General features: G+C 33.0%; 1 protein-coding gene across 1 annotated transcript in view; it reads right to left on the bottom strand.

Moving 5' to 3' along the window:
* Positions 1–20,595, bottom strand: part of PCLO (piccolo presynaptic cytomatrix protein) — a 359,914-nt gene that overhangs the window by 64,793 nt on the left and 274,526 nt on the right. The window contains exons 12-16 of the mRNA XM_081531727.1: positions 13,714–13,822; positions 13,115–13,182; positions 11,701–11,915; positions 5,582–5,632; positions 1,738–1,862 (exon numbers count right to left, since the gene is read on the bottom strand). Coding sequence (XP_081387853.1) covers positions 1,738–1,862; positions 5,582–5,632; positions 11,701–11,915; positions 13,115–13,182; positions 13,714–13,822 — 568 coding nt within the window. The remainder of the gene's footprint in view (positions 1–1,737; positions 1,863–5,581; positions 5,633–11,700; positions 11,916–13,114; positions 13,183–13,713; positions 13,823–20,595) is intronic.

The raw sequence follows: 20,595 nt of genomic DNA, 5'->3' as shown, positions 1-20,595 counted from the left end.
ATCTAATTTGATTTTCCTGAGCAACTGAAAATTATGGCTCTCTCTACCATGGCTCTTTCAATATCAACAAGGAAAGTGAATCTCTAAGAATTGATGATTTGACTGTGGTGACAACTGGTAAGCAGCATTCAAATGTAGTGTATAACTCTAATTTGGATACTGTTCAAACAAACCAACTATAGTTATAGAACATACTTTGCATGATTTTAGTGTTTATAAATTTGTTGAGCTTTGTTTTATGGCCCATGACATAGTTTATGTTGGTTAATGTTCCATGTGCACTTGAAAAGTATATATATATATATATATATATATACATATTCTGCTGTTGATGGGCAGAATATTTTATATATATCAACTAGGTTATCAAACTGACTTGGAAAATATTAGGAGGCAATTGGGGAAAATAAGAGATTTAAAAATTAAAAATTATCATGGCTATGTGTGCTATTATAATTATTTTTAAAGATTTTTTTTAGAAATATATGCTATTTGCAGAAAAAAGTTACAATAGTTGAGATCTATTTTAAAATAATCTGCACAGAGGGAGTGAGTGTACAAGGGTAAAAATTAAATATGATTGGCTGCTGCTGCTGCTAAGTCGCTTCAGTCATGTCCGACTCTGTGCAACCCCAGAGACGGCCGCCCACCAGGCTCCCCCGTCCCTGGGATTCTCCAGGCAAGAGTACTGGAGTGGGTTGCCATTTCCTTCTCCAAGGCATGAAAGTGAAAAGTGAAAGTGAAGTCGCTGATTGGCTAGAAAGTGGTAATTGTTGAAGCTGAGTAATGGGTGAATGATGGATCATTACACTCTTCTTTCTACTTATACTTCTAATGACTGAAAATTTCCCAGTAAAAAGTTATATTAAAATGTTGCTCTTCAAATTAAATGAAACACAGCAAAAATGAAACCAGAGTCTTCAATAACCATTCCCTAATTTTGTTTAATACCTCCAATTGTTGATTACTTATGGTTCCACCATACTAATTTGGCTAGTATAAATTCTTCATAAAAGGTAATGATCTCTTGGGTCTAAATTACTGGTTTGAAGCCATCCTTGAATTATGATTTATATATAAGACTACAGCAATTTGCATTTATTATGTGCAAATTTAACATCTCTAAAGAGTATTTGCTTTATATAAACAGTTTATATATTATACAAGAGATTCAGAGATCTTTTTCATTTATCTATCAAAGTTGACATTTCAAATATTATTATTTTTCTTATTTTATAATTTTATAACAGTAATTTGAAAATATGCATGTAAATAATGATGCATCAAGTCATTTAATGAGCATTTAATGTATTGAATAATACACATGTCCTACAAGATAAAAGAGTAACTGATGAGTCCTTGAACATTGGTTTCACAAATACATTTTGAAAGGTAAACTAATTCTTTAAATCTGCCACAAACAATTCCTGGAATGATTTCATAGTCTACCTGATTGGTCATAGCACAAGAGGTTTCTAGAACTGAAATACTAATACGTTCTTATCCAAGCAGCTTTTGTTATGATCATGAATCTCCAAAAACCCATTAAGGCTTAATTATAAATTTTTAATTCCACCTTGCTTACCAATTGGAAATAAATAAGTATGACATGTATTATAGATAAAACTAAGAAAAAGATATTAAACTCTTTAGACATCAGAAGACATTATCATTATTTAAAAAAAAAATCATACGGCAATACTTACGATACTTCGAAGACATCGCTTCTTTACTTACCCTCGCCCTGGAAGAAGGTACACTTTAACAAAGGGGTCTGAATAACCATTGTTGTCTCGAGGGACTAGGTTTCTTGCTTGGAGAATATGTATTATGAGATTTCCAAGATCATAGTTGATTTGAAGCTTAAAGGGACAGCAAATATTCCATGAACATTATTTTGTTTTTAAAAAAACATATAATACATTATCGTTCAATATTTTGCCAGTATTTAAAAAAATTTCTCATAAGAAGCATTTACTGTCACTCTCATTTTATTTGAAACTGAACAGACCAGTTAATGTCTAATTTAATTGGGAGCTCCCAGGCACACATTAATTACTAGCAAATGTGCTGTTCATTCTTTCCACTGTGAAAGTTCTGGTCTGTCTAAAATTCATTTAGATGGAAAATAACAGAGTGAATGCTAGTTACATTTTTAAACAAAATTTCCACTGTGAGGAAAATCAGAAATGTTAATGTTCATAAATACAATTGCCAGAATTTTGAAAATAAATTAACTAATTGATAAATTTATTAGAAAATCTCTTTTGCATTTCATCAAATAGTTAACAGTGGGTGGAATCATTATTTAAACACAAATACATTGGTACTGAATTGTCAGGATATTTAAGAATGTGCAATTTGATCTCTTTCTATATTATACTAGCTGTAGCTTTTCTTTTTGTGCCTGCTTTCTTAACAGAGTGAGGTTAAGATAATAAAATACAACTGTTCTTTAATCTCAGAAACTGAAGAGAAAAGAGGCATTGTCTCATAGATGTCTAACGGCTGTTGTAAAGTTGTCATTGAATAGTAAAAGACTTACCATTCAAACTAAATTTTAAGAAGCCAGCATGATTCAAAATAATTGAATTAACCAATTTTTCTCTTTCAAAAATGAAAAATTCCTTTGGCATCATTTAGAATAGGACAATTCTATTTGATGCTGTTTCAATTTACCAAATAACAGAAAGGAAAGTGAAAGTGTTCGTTGCTCAGTTGTATCTGACTCTTTGTGACTCCATGGATTGTGCAGACCCTATGAACTGTAGCCCGCCAGGCTCCTCTGTCCATGGGATTTCCCAGGAAAGAATACTGGAGAGGGTAGCCATTCCCTTCTCCAGGGGATCTAGCCAACCCAGGGCTCGAACCCAGGCCTCCTGCATTGTAGGTCGATTCTTTACCACCTGAGCCACCAAGGAGCCCTAACAGAAAGGAAGAAATCTATACTTTGAAAAGAAAAAACCATAAATAAAAAATGAATGTATTTTTTATAATCATGCAAAACAGATATGCTATATTTATGTTGAAAATGGAATAACTTAGATGAGTCAGCCTTCATTTAAAATTTAATAATATTAAAATGATTTACTGATTTCAGCATAATTTTGATCTGGTTATGTTTTGTGGCAGAAAAGGAATCTTTGATTAGTTTTCTCAGTACAGAAAGCTCCAGAGTCTCACTCACCACCATGAAAGCAACATGAAACATGAAACAAAGAGCCATGAAGGAAGAGGAGAAACAAGAAGTCTGGGACTGCAGTAACTGTGTTTTAATGGAGTACTAAAATACAGGAATTATTCTGCAGTTAATTTCACTGAGGTTTAGAACAGCCTCTAAATTTTTAAGGAGAAAATTTCCCCCATTTTTTTCCTTTCTCTGCTAGCCTAGAAGTCCACTTTTACCTGGTGAGGCAGCAAAATCATTTCTTATTGAAATAGAAATTTACAGGATACCCTAAGGGAATGCTTTCCAAAGTGTACTCTGTAAATTTGGTGCCTTAGGGAATACTTAGAGTTGCTCAGATGTTGCATGTGAGAGAAAATGAGATGCCCCCAGTAACCCTTAACCAGACCTATTCCATTCTGGCAATTCACTGTTTGGGTGTTTACACAAGGTTTCTTCTGGAATAAGGCTTTGCTAAAAGACAGAAGATAAAATATAAAAAAAATGAAATCACTGTCACCCACCCCCCCCCCCCAAAAAAAAGAAAAAGGAAAGGAAAGCAAAACAAATATCCTGGGAGTTGAAAATATTAGAGCAAATTTCTACTATAAAATTAAATATTACCACTGAAGTGAAAAGAAAATAAGAACAAAACAAATGAATTTACTTACAAAACAGAAACAGACTCACAGACAATGAACTTATAGCTATTGGTGGGGGTGCAGGGGGAAAGGATGAAGGAGAAGGGATAGTTAGGGAATTTGTGATGGACATGTACACACACTATATTTAAAATGGATAACCAACAAGGACATGCTGTACAGCACATGGAACTCTGCTCAATGTCATGTGGCAGCCTGGATGGGAGGGGAGTTAGGGGGAGAATGGATATATATGTATGTATGTATATGTATACATATATATATATATGGCTGAGTGCCTTTGCTGTTCACCTGAAACTATCACAATATTGTTTGTTAATCAGCTATACCCCAATTCAAAATAAAAAGGTTTTAGAAAAGAAACCTTTCAGTAAAAAACAAATTATAACCAGCCAAAAGGAAACACAGCACATGTTGGCCCTTGAGCAAGAAGTTAAAAAAATGAGACAAAGAAAGAGATATTATGAATCAGAGTATCTAGCATTTTGTTTGCTGCATGTGAAATGAAAAGAGATCACCTTTGGCTTTCTAGAAGTGAGAAATAGCAGTGAGACAGCAAGATCGAGAACACATAGGTGATTTCAGTTCCATCCTGCTGGGTCCTTCTTATTAAGGTGCCCATGTTCTGTGCTTTTTCTTCATTTCCACTCTCACTCTCCCCTCTGCTTCAGTCAGGGCATGCCCAGATGACAATTGATTTCTTTGTCTTTGTGTCCTCCTCTTTTTAATACTTCCTAGAGGCTGTGGCTCTATGAATTTCTATGACATATTTGTTTCAGTTAGCCTCTCCCTCACTCTAAAATATTTCCTGATCACTCTATTATGTCGTAGCTAACATTCTTCGGCTTCCGTTCAAGGTTCTGTTAATTTAGTCTTAACTTATCTCTACAGGAACATTTTCCTGCAGCAGAGCAGATGTCCTCTTTTCATTACCCTCTGGCAGCAGAATAGTTCCTTGTACCATTTCTTCTTCCAGGAAAACACTTCTCCTTTTTCTATGCTTATCCTCAAATTACTTCAAATCTCTGTTACCCTTTGTGAAAATGTAGTAGATGCAACTAAGACTCACTGTTCTTTCCCCTTATCGAAAATGTCCTATCTTCAAATAGCTATTATTTTCTATTTTGTTAATTCTTTTCACATGACATTTCTTACCTACCCTAAATTACTTTTTGGTATCCTCTAAAGTATCATTTTTCTAACTTTTCTGAATCTGCCAATTTATGATACAATATATAAACACAGAAACATGCACACAGAACTAAAAAAAAAAACCATAATGATTTAAACTAATTTCTTCTATCTTCCTGTTCAAAATCCTCTCAATTAATTTGATAAATTACAGATTGGTTATGACCTCCAGTATGAAAAACACTGCTCTAGAAGGACTGTTCAACAATTATTTAGCAATTGTTGACCAGAGGAAGAAAAGAGGACAGCGTTAGACTCATGAAACTCGCAGTGAGAAACCTTCAAATTTCCAGGAGAATCTGTCATGTTTGAAACACATTCAACAACTATAAAGTAAATGAGACTTAATACATTGATACTCTCAAGGTATTAGGTAGATTTCAAAGTACAGAATTCCAGAGGTATAATTAGATTTAATAAAACATATGTTGTATTAAAATACTTAAACCTATATATGTCATAAAACAGGAAAGGTTCTCATAGTGCTTACAATCTCAATAGACCAATGGGAAAAAGAACCACAAAAGATGGTATAATAATGATCTTTTAAAAGGATTCATACCTGAATTTCCCCCGTAATTGGATGAGAGACAACCTTTGCTGCATCAGTAGGCTGCAATGTTAAGACATATATTAGATTAATGGATAAACCCTTCACAGGATTTACCATTTAAACTTCCCTCTGAGTTAATTTCTGTCTGGTCAGAGCACATTGCCTGGAAAGCACATTTTGCCTATTTGGTTGCTTCAGATTATGGTGTCTACTTACACTTCTCAATACATGTTTAATTTTATAGATACCTAAATCTCTTTTTCATTGTGTGAAGCCTGTTTTGAAGCTATAATTTTATACCTGAAGTAATGTATGTTCAATTACTTAAGAAATGGAACACTTTTGGTTGAAAGTATTCAATTTAAGTATTAATGGATTTTAAATGTCTATAAGAAAATGAAAAAGATATTGTTTTTACTTGACTGCCTAGGAGGCCAAAAGTTATAAAAGTCCACCTTATATTCCTTTGCTGGGTTTTCAGTCCAGTCCTACTCTCTTTTAGAGTAGGGCACCCAGGTGACCACTTTTTAGCATTTCATACCCCTTTAATTAAAAGTCCATAACATTCAATCTAAGTTCACATTTCCTTAATAATTTTCTTATGTCAGTAAAGCCTTAAAAAACATTCAGAATGTGATCTGATAAAGTGATTCATTCTGCTGATTAGATGACTGATTACTGATCTGTTACATTTCAGTAGAATGTACAAATTTGTACAAAAAAAGGAATGATGTACCTGACTCTAGATCTATAACACAATTTCAGGCAATGTGGCATCACTGTAGGGAAACATTTACTAAAATGGAGGCAAGTTTACTACCCGACAAAAAAGGCCCTGTCTCCCTATGTACACATCATATTGGCCTTATAGTAATAATTAACTGGAAAAGGAAAATTCATAATATTTAGGTGTGTTTCTGCTACTTTTTCTTATTAATTAATGTTAGAAATGAGAGCAATCAAAGAAGACAGCTATATTCCAGGTCTTGTTCTGTGTAATATTAAAAATAATGTGTAATCATTGGTAAAGTTATGGAGAAGGGGTTAAATTTTCTAAGCCATATATCCTTTGTCAGTAAAGCTCATTTACATGAATGGCCATTTAGTAACACTGAAACTATGCTCTGGCTGCAAAGGATAAACTGCTAGTTATGTTTACTTAATTCTTTTACTGTTTAACTTTTAAGGAAAGCAAAGGAGTCGAGAAAAAGAAGGACTACACAAGTTTCTGAAACTCTATCTCAATTAAAGATGGGAAGTTTCCTAAAACTAGATATCCATGAATCTCAGTGAGCAAGGCTGAGGGACAACTAGAGATAAAATGTCAAAAATGAGATTAAAAAAACCCCAAGTAATGATTGATAATGTATTTTGTTTTGATTTCATTTTGATGGTTGTAACTCATTTGAAATATGATCATGCAAACATAACTAGATTCAATGCAGAGAACAAACTTCTGGACAGATTTCAAATGTTCCAGGGTGTGGCAATGAACTCATAAAGGCACACAAGGATACAATAATATCTGTGTGCAGTGGGCAACCTACCAGCTCCAGGTAGTTATGCTTTAAGATTAGAGACAAGTATTTTTTTTCAGTGATGTTATTATACCTTTGTGAAGCTGGTTTTTGATGGCTGTGGTGATAAAAAAAAATGTACTGCAAGGAAATTAGTGTGATCAGCGTGGAAGAGGAAATGAGAGTGTCAGTGTCCAAACCAATTCCACCAGCTGAATAGCTGTGCAGTGTCTGTCAGGCACACATATCCCACTGATAAATAATTTTAGTTTATAACAATGAAATGGATACATTATTGTATTTCATTTTATATATTATTTTTCCAATGGTTACTAAGACGTTAGGACATAAATACTAGTTAAATTGTTGGGACCTAACTACACAATAAGTATTTCTAGTACACAATTTAGGTATTTCTTTTGGTATAAGGGCAGTATGAAAAAATTACTGAGCTGTTGTGTCCTGTGATAGAAAAGTCTGGGAGAGCAAGGACCTATTTCATTAGAACACTTAAAAATAGTAAGCATTTTAGTTGACATTTATTTATACCATGACTTGGGAGAAATTATTTAGATTTTAAAGATAATCTGAAGAAAATCTGATTATATTCCAGAAATAAAACAGCTTGAGGCAGTAAAATAAAAATTTTAGAGGCAAAAATTCATATTGAATTAGTAAACAAAATAATTTAAAATGGTCCTATGTATGTATATAACATAATTTAAACCTATATCTAAAGAATTTAGATTCACATTTTACCTATATTTACTCAGAAGCAATCACTTAAACTGGAACATTATTAATACATTAATAATTACTTATGAATAATCACTCAAAATATTTAATAGGTGGTATTCTAAATATACATAATTAATGTATAATTATGCTATGGTTTAAATATTTTTGTTTTAATGTACTCCATTATATTAATGTTTTATAATTTAATATATAGTTAGCCTCATAACTAATAAAAACAAAAGGATGTAAAAATTATAATTTTCTAAATTAACTGAAGAACATATGCTATATTTGAACATATTACCTGACTCATAAACATGTAAGCTTCAGACCACTGCTCCGTATTTCTCTAATCTCTCAATGTCAATATTTTAACGTTGTAGTATTTTGAGAACAAATAAAAATAAGTGTTGCCTTTTATGCATTCTATACAGTGATGGGTCGAGAAATATCATTAAGTTTATTCATTTTAAGAAACTCAGTACCAGCTAAATGTTGATGATAAATTCTCCAAAAGATGAATAGGTAATAGTCCCTTTCTTCAAGAGTGTTAACATCTATTCACTATGTATTTCTATAAGTATATATAAAATCTCACTAATAACCAGATTTGATTATTGTTATTACTACTAATAAGAATTAAAAAGCAATCTATATACCATCACTGTCAAGTAGACTATAATGTGAGCCACATAGGTTATTTCAAATACTCTAGTAGTCACTTTAAAAATGTAAAAATAAATGATAAAATTAATTTTTAAAAACATATTTTGTTTATTTGGCTGCACCAGGTCTTAGCTACACCTCATCGGTAGCATGCGGATGTTTTAGTTGGGTATGCTGGATCTTTACTTGTGACATGTGGGATCTAGTTCCCTGGCCAGGAGTCAAACCTGGGCCCCCTGCCTTGGGAGTACGAAGTTTTAGCCACTGGACCATCAGGAAAGTCTTGTGCAATTAATTTCTACTGACATATTTTATTTGATGCAATTTATTAAAAATACTATCATTTCATCATGAAATCAATATAAAAAATGTAATGAGCTATTTTACATGTTTTTTTTTATACTGTCTTAAAATCTGTTGTATAATTCACATATACAGCATATCTCAATTAGGACTAGCACACTTGAAGTGTTCAATTGCCACAGGTAGCTAGCAGCCACTGTCACGGACAGTGAAGCTCGATAGCTGTTTCAGCAAAACCTCTGTAAAACTACACAGGTCACATTGTTGGCATAGAAAAGAATTACCACATATTTTAAAATGTGTCAGTATCATTTCCTTGATGTTTGTCCTATAATACCTGTGTTCATCCTGCAATCATCACCAAAAAAGTTCACATAACAAAAAAACTGTATTTTTTACTCCCATAATATTATACAGACTCACAGGTGCCACTGATATTTTAATTTAATTTTAATTTATTTTGTTACGGTCTATGCAAGCTACTCTACTACGTGTTTAGGGAGCTATAAAGAAAATAAGAAATGGTTTTTGGTTCTTAATGAGTGTGCAGCCCATTTAGGAAGATAAAATAAGCAAACAAGTAACTATAATCAAGATACAAATTGTTTTAATATATACATAAAGCATCTGGCACTTTGGAGGAAGGGAAGGTGGAGAGAAGGATAACTCTGACTTTAAGGAAGGATTAGAATATGGAAAGGCTTAGTAGAGGAAGGGTTTCTGTTATTTTTGTTTATCATTGGCTCTTCATTTTCTGCTGATTGCAGAGTAAAAGCAAGGCATGGCAAATAATGTGTTTCAATTTATAATTTTCTAGGCTTCTCCTCTACTTATTATCCCTATATCTTTTGTATACCATGACTTAAGCATGCAATTTTCTGTTTCTCGTATTTTTTTTTTTTTTGTAGTGCATTCTCTTCTTCAATGTTGGTTCCTTTTTCCCCTTTACCAAACTGGTTCATTAGCTAAATGCCAGCTTTCCTAACCCACTGTCCTAGTGCCCTCTGCAGTTTTTAATGATCACCAACATTATAGCTTTACTGAATTTGTTTATATATCATTCTTCATCTATACTTAGATCAGCACTTCTTAAACTTCAAGCGGTATCACACTCACTCGGAGAACTTATTAAAACTCAGGTTGCTTGGTCTTATCCCTGGAGCTTCTGATTCAGAAGGCATAAGGGTAGGATCAAGAATTTGCATTTTTAATAAGTTCTTGCCTGATGCTGGTGCTACTAGACTGAACAGGCTTTAAGAACCACTGGTCTACACGGTATACAGGGATGGATTTTATCAATCTTTGTATCTTGCATACAAATTATGACTCATGGTACTGAAGGTGGCATCTAAAAATGTCTTTGGAAAGTAGAATGAGTTGATAACCCTAATAAATAGAGTACTTAGTAGTGAGGCTATTGTAAAGATCTGACAATGTTAAGTTTACTGTGATAATCTTCCAAAGAACATCCCTCTTCCCCAGGTAGAGGCAGGGAAGCTGACATTCCAGGTAGCAGGGATTAATTTTAAACAGCATACGGACCTAATCCTATCACTGTGTCACAGATCCATAGTTGGAGGGTAGATTGAGAGGAAGGAAGAGAGACTGGTGAGTGGAGTGACTAGTAGTAAGTGCAATACTGCAGGTAAAAAAGAATAATGCTTTACTAAACTAAATTGGCAAGTTCAGAAAAGATGGAAAATTATTAGAGCCTTATCAAAAGACTAGAATTCACAGCACTAGGATTCAATGAGTCGAAAGAAAAGATGAGACAACGGTGCTTTTATATTTTGACTTAATTTTCTGGGAGGATGGTGACGTCAAATGCTGAAATAAAAAAAAATATCTGGATGACAGGGTTATAAAATTTATTGTGTTTGGTGTGAAAACTTTGTTAGCAGAGTTTGTCATGTCTTTAGGTTTTCCGTGTGGAGATACTGAGAAATCTGAAATGGTATCAGCCTGTAACTTTGGAGACAGGGCACCTCCATGAGGTAATTCTTCAAAATTAATACATAATTGCATGTGGTAAAATATAGTTGTGTTAAAATTTATTTTGAAATTGAGTCTATCTTTGAACTTATTCCTCATGAAACCGTAAAAACTTTGTTTTCTGAAGTCCAGTCAACTTAACTAACCATAGCCTGCCCTTCCTATATATATTTCACCACATAAAGAAAAACCTTTATGTTTAAACAAACACACAAAAAACCCTTTTAAATGTATTTATCAGTTATGAAGAGAGTTTCTCTATTAATAATCCAATCTATGGGGGAAAATTACAAATTGTCTATATTATCATCTGATTCTATTAAGTTAAAATTAATTTATGTTTTCTTCTAATTCCCCAGTAACTCTAAAATAATACTGTTATAAACATTTATTCTAACTGAAGAACTGCATGAGAGAAAATTTATTAGTATGGAATTAGGGATACATTTTAAAATAGCAATAGTGAATTACTGGCTTTCTTTGTTTCTTCTTGTCCTAAATTACCCTCATTTCATGGTCTTTTTTTACTATTTATTTCAATTACAAAATATAATGTAATGTATATCTTGTGTTTCCCAAAAGATACAATGACTATATCTGATACACAAAGAGGTTCAGATTTATGTAACAACCACAAAGAAAAAGAACAGGAAGCATCAGATACATTTTTTTTCAAGTCCCTCATAATAACTGCCACAATATTTTAATTCAGAAACACATCATTTTGATACACCTTGATCAGTTTTATACTGAGATATGGAAAACCTTTTTTGTTTGTTTCAGCAGATCAACAGGAAAGGAGAAATTACATGAGAAACACCTTTAGGACATGATACTATATTTCCTATCTCCTAATTTGAATAAGGAGCTAGAAAAATGAGTAATTTAGAGGTTGCATTGGGCATGTCTCACCTTGCTGCTGCTGTGTTTCTTTTTGCTCACTGAGGGTGATCCTGGCTGCCCAGGACTGGGAACGGAACTGGATCCTGCTGATGTAGGACCTGAATGAACGTGAGATCCTTTTTCAACAACAGATGACAGAACCAGTGGTGACTGCTGTAGTGAGACCTTCTGGAGCTCTGCTGCCAACTGCTTGGGATCAATCCCTGGGGATTTCGCTTTATCCACTGCAACAAAACCAAATGGCTTCACATATTCTCAGTTTCATAGGTACTTAATACCATGTAACTTATCTGAGTTCTAGATGACAAAGTCAAAATGTTATATAAAACAATTTAAATTAAAAAGAAAATACATGCAAGTATACCTTTATAAATCTATCTCTAAGGAAGTCTAGAAGGTTCAGAGAAAAATTAGAGTACTGAATTACAGAGGAAATTTGAAGTTCCTATTATATCATCAGAAAAACGTTTGTAAATGTTTTATACAGAGAACTGCATGCGTGACAAAATACTCTATTTTATTCACTGGAATTTAATTTGTATGATCGGTTGTTTTTATTTCTTGAAATCTTATATATCTATTTTTCTAAGGGGAAATTTCAAAGAATATATTTACATTTACAGACGTATGAAAATTTCTACAGGTTTTGGTCTGCTTTGTTTAGTGCCATAACCCAGACTCTTAGAGATATTGGCTATAGCAGAGGAAGCACTTAGTAAATATTTATTGAACACAGGAACAACAATATATTTAATTTTATAAATGAGCTAAATTTATAGACTATATCTGCTATCTAAGAAAGAGTTACATCTACTTCATGGTGTACTTATATATTATATTGATTTTTATTTATTATAAAAGGCAATCGAAAGTTTCAGTAATGTTCCAAAACTCAGCTATGCTAAAAAGAATCTGCTGCTGCTGCTGCTGCTAAGTCACTTCAGTCGTGTCCGACTCTGTGCGGCCCCATAGGCGGCAGCCCACCAGGCTCCTCTGTCCCTGGGATTCTCCAGGCAAGAATACTGGAGTGGGTTGCCATTTCCTTCTCCAATGCATGCATCTAGTATTATCCAAAAGTTATATAGGACCCAAAATAAATGACTCCATGGATTACTTTCATATAATGAATTTAATTTTAAAGAATTCAAAATGTGAATTCAGACAGTAAGAATTTCATGTGAATTTTCTTTAATGGCTCTAACATATATATATATATGTGTTTTCCTAGAATACTAAAATGAAACTACAATGCTTCCGATTTTCTTACTATTACATAAATATATAAACATCCATATGTCTATACATTTATTTTTGCCTTTATCTATGTTTGTGTCTATATCTTCATCTACAGCTTCATCTGCCTCTACAACTGCTTCTCCATCTCCATCTTCACCACACTTGGAAGCAGACTGCTTTCACCTACCAGCTTTTGGTGGTTCATGGAGTTCTAGGTGCTGGGAATTTTCAGAATCTGAGAGCATATTGAGGTCCCTAAAAATTAAAACAAAAAAAATTTAGAAAGCAATTGAGGAAGTCTGAACAAAAGGTCCCTTTTCCCAACTACGCTGAATATTTTTTCCAGTAGGTAAATGAGAAGTGGTTAATGACATAAAGCAATTTCAAAGCATGCTCACCCTTCTAACCAAATATATATTTGCAATGCTGTTAAAAGTCAGCTGATAAAAATGATTATTTAAGGTGAAATCTTTATGGATTAAATATAAGTTCATTTTGAAATACTATACAAATCCATGAAATCTAAATGGGTTTAGGTTTTCATTTAAATGATGCATGTTTCAAGAAAATCATGAAAGGGGACATAATCACAAACAAAATTAGCTGAATTCTTTCTGTGCTTTAGACTTTGATTCTGAACACAAGACATCTATAAACTTGCATTCACTTTATTTTCTAATTACAAGAAATCTTGCTGACTGGCAAAGGTTCCACCTTAACAATTTTAAATTAAAAGAGGCATGAATAGCCAAAAAAATGGAAACAAAAAGATGGGGAAAAACTCACAGTCTTACACATATTTCTGCTTCCCCATTTTGCTGACTAATGATACTCTGCACTTCTTCATATGTTTTAGAAGTTAAAGGAATTCCATTCCACTCCAATACTTGCATGCCTAAAAAGAAAAATTCAAGTATAAAATAAATAAAAAGTGTGCTATGTCTCATCTGGGTCCATAGGGCACAGAAGGCATTGCTTTGCATTTAAAAACCACTTCAGCAGCCATTCAACTGAGCACACCATTTCAGAGAACATCAGTTCAGAGTTCTCTGGAACATAAATACCAAAACCATATGTAGTTTGATTTCATCAACTTACCTGAACATATAAAATGTAGCTAATACAACATGCAAAATGTTGCTCTTGAAAAACTATTACATAGTATCAAACCCATGCATTTTGTTCACACTGTTATGAAGAAAACATTCTTGACTACAATTAAACCAATTTTGTATGGGGAAGAAATAATTGTAAACACCAATATATTGTTTTCTATGTGCAGCAAGCAACTAGAAAAGTATAAACTCCCATTATATTATGGAATAGGAGTGGTAGAAAAAATTGTTAGGATTTTGTTGTGAAGCTTCCTTTAAGGAATTGTTATAGCCTCAACTCTCCTCAGATAAAAAAGATTTCCATTAAGTGTCTTTTTCTTCACTTACATGCAAGACAGTCCTAAGTAGAAGAAACAGATGTTATATAGAGGGCAGCATCATGGGTGTGTGTATGCTCTATGCTCAGAAGGGCCCCATACTGGGTTTAATCTTTGCTGCTGCCATCTTGAAATTCTTAACACTGCTTGAACAAAGAGCCCTACATTTTTATTTTGCTCTGGGTCCCGTAAATTATATTGCTGGACTGGTTACAGAGCATTTTGTGTTTCCTCTTTTTCTAGAAAGATAATTTTCACAGAAAAAAGTAGCAACATAATTAGCATTTCAATATTTTACATTTAGGTTTTTTGGTCTCTTTTATATGAGCTGTCAAATAATTTAGGGTGAGTATTTGGCAAAAATCACATGGTCATATTATGTAGCTATGTGAGCTAGATATAAATTCGATGAAACCACCCAAGTTATAGTGCCAGATATTTGTGAATGCTACCAGCTTTACCTGAGGAAAAATACCTGCCATGGCTAGAACATCATTTAAAAAGAAATACTTGTTGAACAATTAGGTTTTCAATGAGCTTCATAGATGCCAATGCGAAATTCCCTATTGTTCACTATTGGCTTCCACAGGAAATTGTAAACATGGCATGTTTGAGTCTTTAAAAGTTTTAATGATTTTGATATACATTGGTAACACGGAAGAGAAGTTCTTTTACCATTGAGAAATGGCAAAAGAAGTCCATAAAAATGCCTACAATAAAACAAACAAGAATGATGACTTTTCTATAACTTACTCCAAGGAAACTTTGTCTTCAGGTGGGCCTTAGGTTTATTTCAACAATCCCAGGCTGTTGTACACATAAAATGAGAAAAATTACATAAAAGAGTGTGGTAATACCTCTAAAGAAAAATTTAGCACTGAAAGAGGTAAAGCACACTGAAAAACACTTCTTTTAGTCACAAGGAAGAGTACATTTATAACCAGATGATTCTGAATTGAAACAAAGTAATGGTGTCGTAATCCGGAAATTGCATTGCCACTTTTCTGCAGGAACAAATTCTATTAAAGGAAATAGCTGCATAACCTTCTTGCTTACTGTTTTGAATTTACCTGTTAGTTTTTCACATTTTAAAGGGGCAAATTTATATAATGCAATTATTCAGAGAAATGAAAAACGCTTCTAGTTGTAAAAAAGAAAATCTGTTTAGACTCATTAATAAAACTGATGAAAAAATACAAAGATAACTAGCATGTTTCCTAGATATATACCCGAGATCATGAACTACATGATTTTCTCAGTTGAACCTTCTTTCCCCCAATAGTTTCCCACTAGCACTGGTGCAGTACTGCAGTTCAAAAGATCTTGACAATTCTTTTATTTTTGGTTTTATGGTGAGTATGAAATCTATAGGGAATGTGACTACTTGAACAAAGTTACTTAATAACAACTTCCCTTTCCTCTGTCTCTCCAACTTCCTACAAATTCTACAAGAATCAGAGTAAAATAAATGAGCATACAAATCACTCCTTTTAAATTCATAAGATGATTTTAGTAGTTGTAAGAATTAAGTATAATTAAGTATGTGTCTTCAAATATATAATAGTTTTGAACATTATTTTTTTTTTGCTGTGCAACCCAGCGTGCAGGATCCTAGTTCTCTGACCAGGGATGGAACGTGCATCCCCTACAAGGGAAGTGTGAAGTCTTAACCACTGGACACTTGCGAAGTCTCTTGAAAATATTTTAATTGTAAGGTCTTAGAAACTATTTTAAAATGCATGCAAAAATTATTTGATCATACTACAAAGAAGTTCACTAAAATAGTATTTTATCACTTAATTGATTTGAATGTAGGCATATTCAATGTTAAGGAAACTTTTTACTCTGACTTTGGTTTAGAAATAATTCCTAGAAGATAGTGAACACATGATTGGTTTTATCTACTGTTTAGCATTGTGAGCAAACACATTTTCTTTAAATTATATCAACATGTGTGCAAACAAGTTATTCAAGTTTGAGATTGTGCAGATGGTACTTCAATTACATCCATAGAAAGCGCCTATTCTAATAACTTCCAATAGGAATGCTAGGATAATCTGATGTTTGATTTGTATGAATAATGAGAAAATTAACTTCTTAAAATCTTACACTTTGGCAATTAAAACCCCCAAAATATAATAAGAAGAAATTTTTGAATTGAAAAAATCAGTCACCATAAAACACTCACTAGTTTTAGTGATATTTATCACTATTTATATCTGTTATTTATATCAATATTTATCACTACTTCAAAAACATATTCTGGATTAAAATTATTACATTACCTATCAAAATTTTATAGATTAAGGTATATCAAAATGTATATCACATAAAAGCTCATGATTTTTATTTATCTATTCCACAAATATTTAAGTGACAGGCACTACACAATTTATCATCTTTGTATCTACTGTTTTATGCTGTTATAAAAATTAACATATATGATAGTCTAGTAGAAAAAAACAGAAATACCTTGGCAATTAGCAAGATGAAGATGAGTCACAGAGAAGGAAATTCAAAAGTATTTTAAGTATATGAAGAAAAACCTTGACTCATGAGAGATTAGAAAGTATAAATGAAAGCAATAGTGATGTATTACTTAACTCTCACTATACTGAAAAATGTTTGAAAGCCAGAGAATACAGTGTGTTGACCAGGATATGGGATTAGGGGATCATGAGATAGAACGTGGTTGTTTAGCTTTATCACCACTGTATGATGTAAGAATACTGTGTCTATTTCTGGATGAAAAATACAACTGCTTGTTTACAATTTACAAGTATGTAATTATTTTATTGGGAATGTAGATAAATGCAACCACTCTAGAGTACAATGTGGCAGAATGTTGTTAAATAAAGCACATGTACACCCCAGGACCCAAAAAACTTCTTGAGTTTCTGTTTATGGGGAGGTGGTGGCATCAGGGAAAATGGACAATGAGAATGCACTAAATATTTACGATGGAAACACTTAGCAGTCTTAACAAAGAAATCATACCAGTTGTTAACACCAAAAGATGGATCCATCTTAAAAGCATCTGACGAGTAAAATCATGTGAGAAACAGGATCTGATCTAAGGGCAATGACATTTACATTCATTAAAATGATATCCCACACAAATTAACATTATACATTATAGAAATAAAAAATAGACATTACATAAATTATAATGGTTGCTCATGGAGGTAAGAACAGATAGGTAAAGAAATGAGATTAAACAAATGAATTAATAAATGAATAAACAAACAAACACCCCCCTACACACACACATGGTAGGTGGGGACCTAATGAGAACCAGTGGGGTTGGGGATGGTATGCTATGAAATAAGAATCTGATATAGCTGAGTAAAACAAAAAAACAGAAAAAAAACACCAAACTTAATTAATTCAAAATTTGTACATATTATTCCCCTTTTCCACTGATATTATTAACTATGACTCTAGATTAGTTTCCTAAATTTGGACATCTGTGCTCATGAATTCTCGATAAACTAGCAGTGGCAGGAGAAACTCAGCTGAAATGGTTATTTGTCTTGGCTTTCTAAATAGCAAAGAAACCAAGCAAGTGAGTTTCAGAAGTCCAGTAAGTTATCCCCATCAGTTACACTAGTTACTTATGCATTTTCAAGTTAGGCCATGTTAATATAAGTGAATGCATAGACAGATGGATTTTATTACTTTCAAAACTACATTTAACATTTTTAGCCTATTTATATATTAACACTGGCTAAAGTCCATTGGGCTGCAAAAGAGTTGGACACGACTTAACAACAAAACATATTTTAACATAAATGTTAACATAAAGAATGAAAGAAAGGTGGAAAAAGGGAAGAGCAAAGGGAAGAAAGAATGAAGGGAGGTAAAGGTAAAAAAAAAAATTGCATATAGTTTCCTGAATATACAGGTCAAAGGAGATGCCCTAATCTATGACAAGATGTTCAATACTATACACCTGAACACTTAAAAAATCAGCAAAGTATGGCTTTCATACAAAAGTTCTAAATGAAATTAACTTATACATTACAAAATTGTCACATTTTGAATGTGAAAAGTTATTTAAGAAATATCAAAGACTACTGTTAAACTGAGTTTACTCCCATTATTTTTTTTTCCTATTTCTGAGTCTACTGAAAGTATAGTGAATTAATGACTTCTACACTTATATGTGTAAAACAGATTTAGCCCCATTCATACAAAATTTTTAAAGAAAACAGATTATCACCTCCTTTGCAGTATTACTGGCCAATTTATTATTGACCAGGGTCACTGAAAGAGGATTGCATGAATAAAATGTCTTGTAAAAACATGTCACAACTATTTCATAGACTCATTATAAAGCAAGCAAGATCCTGTTAGATATAGTAGTTTTAGTTTTTTGTACAATAGAGAAGTAAAACATGAAGTGACATGACTTACACCACACATTTAGTTAATGGTAATGCAGAAATAGGAACTCTGTTTAACTGTCTCTCAGGCCAATGCTAGTATCAGTAAATAAGAAAACTCATTCAAATTATGCTAACTAAAACTATGTCATAGCCCATCTGAATAGAAACAATGTTCAGATATGTAAAACTGGGCACAGAGAACACATATATTATCTATGATGTTATTTTTAATCACAATAAAGACCGATAATGTATTGACAGAAATTGTTTATCTATATGACAGTATTATTGGAAGGTCTGGACATGCAAAAATTGAAGATCTTATTGAACAAACCAACTGTGGGATATATCATTTTATTGTGGGTAAACGATGACCGTTAGGAGGGAAAAAAAGCTGACTGGCTTTATCAGCTTTTTTCTCCACTCCACTCCCAGAAAAGGAACCAATATTACATTTCTACAAGGCACAATGATGGGAAACTATGCGAAGCCCTGCTGAAAGGGAAAATAATGTAGGCAGGTCTGGTCAATATCACTAATTATCAGGGAAATGCAAATCAAAACCACAATGAAATATCATCTTACATTGCTAGGTTGGCTATTATAAAACAAAACAAGACAAAAAAACGCACAAAAGACGGTAAGTGTTGGTAAGGAAGTGAAGGAATTGGAACTAGTATACTCTGGTGGTTATTTGGCAAAATGGTGTAGCCACTATGGAAAACTATGAAGTTTCCTAAAAGTTAAAAATAGAATTACTACATGATTTAGCAATCCTACTGCTGGGGATTTATTCAAAAGAGTTGAAATGATGATCTTAAAGAGATATTAGCATTCCCACATTCTCTGCAGTGCCATACACAATAGCTCAAATATGGAAATAACCTAAATATCCATTAACAGATAAATCAATAAAGAAAAACACAGTTTATAAATACTAAAGAATATTATTCAGCCTTTATTGGTCCTGAATTCAGGAAATTTGTAATATGAGGCAAGGATAAACCTTGACAATATTATGCTAAGTGAATTAAACTCAGTCACAGGAGGACAAATACTGCATGATTCCATCTGGATGATCTAAAACAGTCAAACTCCTAGGAGCAAAGAACAGAATGGAAACGGGGAATTTCTAATTAACTTGTATGAAAGCTCAGTTTTGCAAAACAAATAAGCTTTAGATACTTGCAAATAACATTGTGCCTTTAGAAATCAATATTGTATTGTTATCTAAATGTTATGTTAAAATCCATGAAGAAGTTAAACCTCTGTTAAAAGTAGTAAGTGCAATTTTAAAAAGGGGAAAAAAAGAATGTAGGATGAATAAAAAAAATTGGAGGTAAAGAGTTCTAGGGAGAAGATCTCCCCTAACAATGGTGGTTGGAGGTTGCAAAGGCAGTAGGGAGCAGCATCCTATTTGCTTATATTATCCAGGGAAGATGGCATTACTTCAAAGAGAAATTTCTATGTGGTGCCTTAAGAAAAGCTGATCTTAGATTTGGTGGCTCAGATTAGACAAAATTACTCTCATGAAAATTTGGTCATAGTATAAGGGCACCACCCACTCAAGGAAGTGGGCTGGCTAGATCACCAATCTCTCTGTGGTGCGGGTCAATGTACAGGGACCCAACCTTCATTGTTCTAGAATGTTTAAGACCCTCACTGGGAATTTCTCCAGCACTCATGGGGAGAGAAACATCAAATAATAAATGTGATTCAATTTTCCAACAGTAGATGAAAGAAAGATTAGAATTGATTACATTTGATTTACAGAAAATGTAAAGTGCTTCTTGTACACCAGAATGGCGTTGCAAACTCATGCTTTTTAGACAGAGTTAAGGTAAAAAG

The sequence above is a fragment of the Giraffa tippelskirchi genome, chromosome 10 (assembly GCF_054371585.1).
Source record: "Giraffa tippelskirchi isolate mGirTip1 chromosome 10, T2T-mGirTip1v1.2.pri, whole genome shotgun sequence".
Classification (NCBI taxonomy): Eukaryota; Metazoa; Chordata; class Mammalia; order Artiodactyla; family Giraffidae; genus Giraffa; species Giraffa tippelskirchi.
This window is presented reverse-complemented; position numbering and strand designations above follow the sequence as displayed.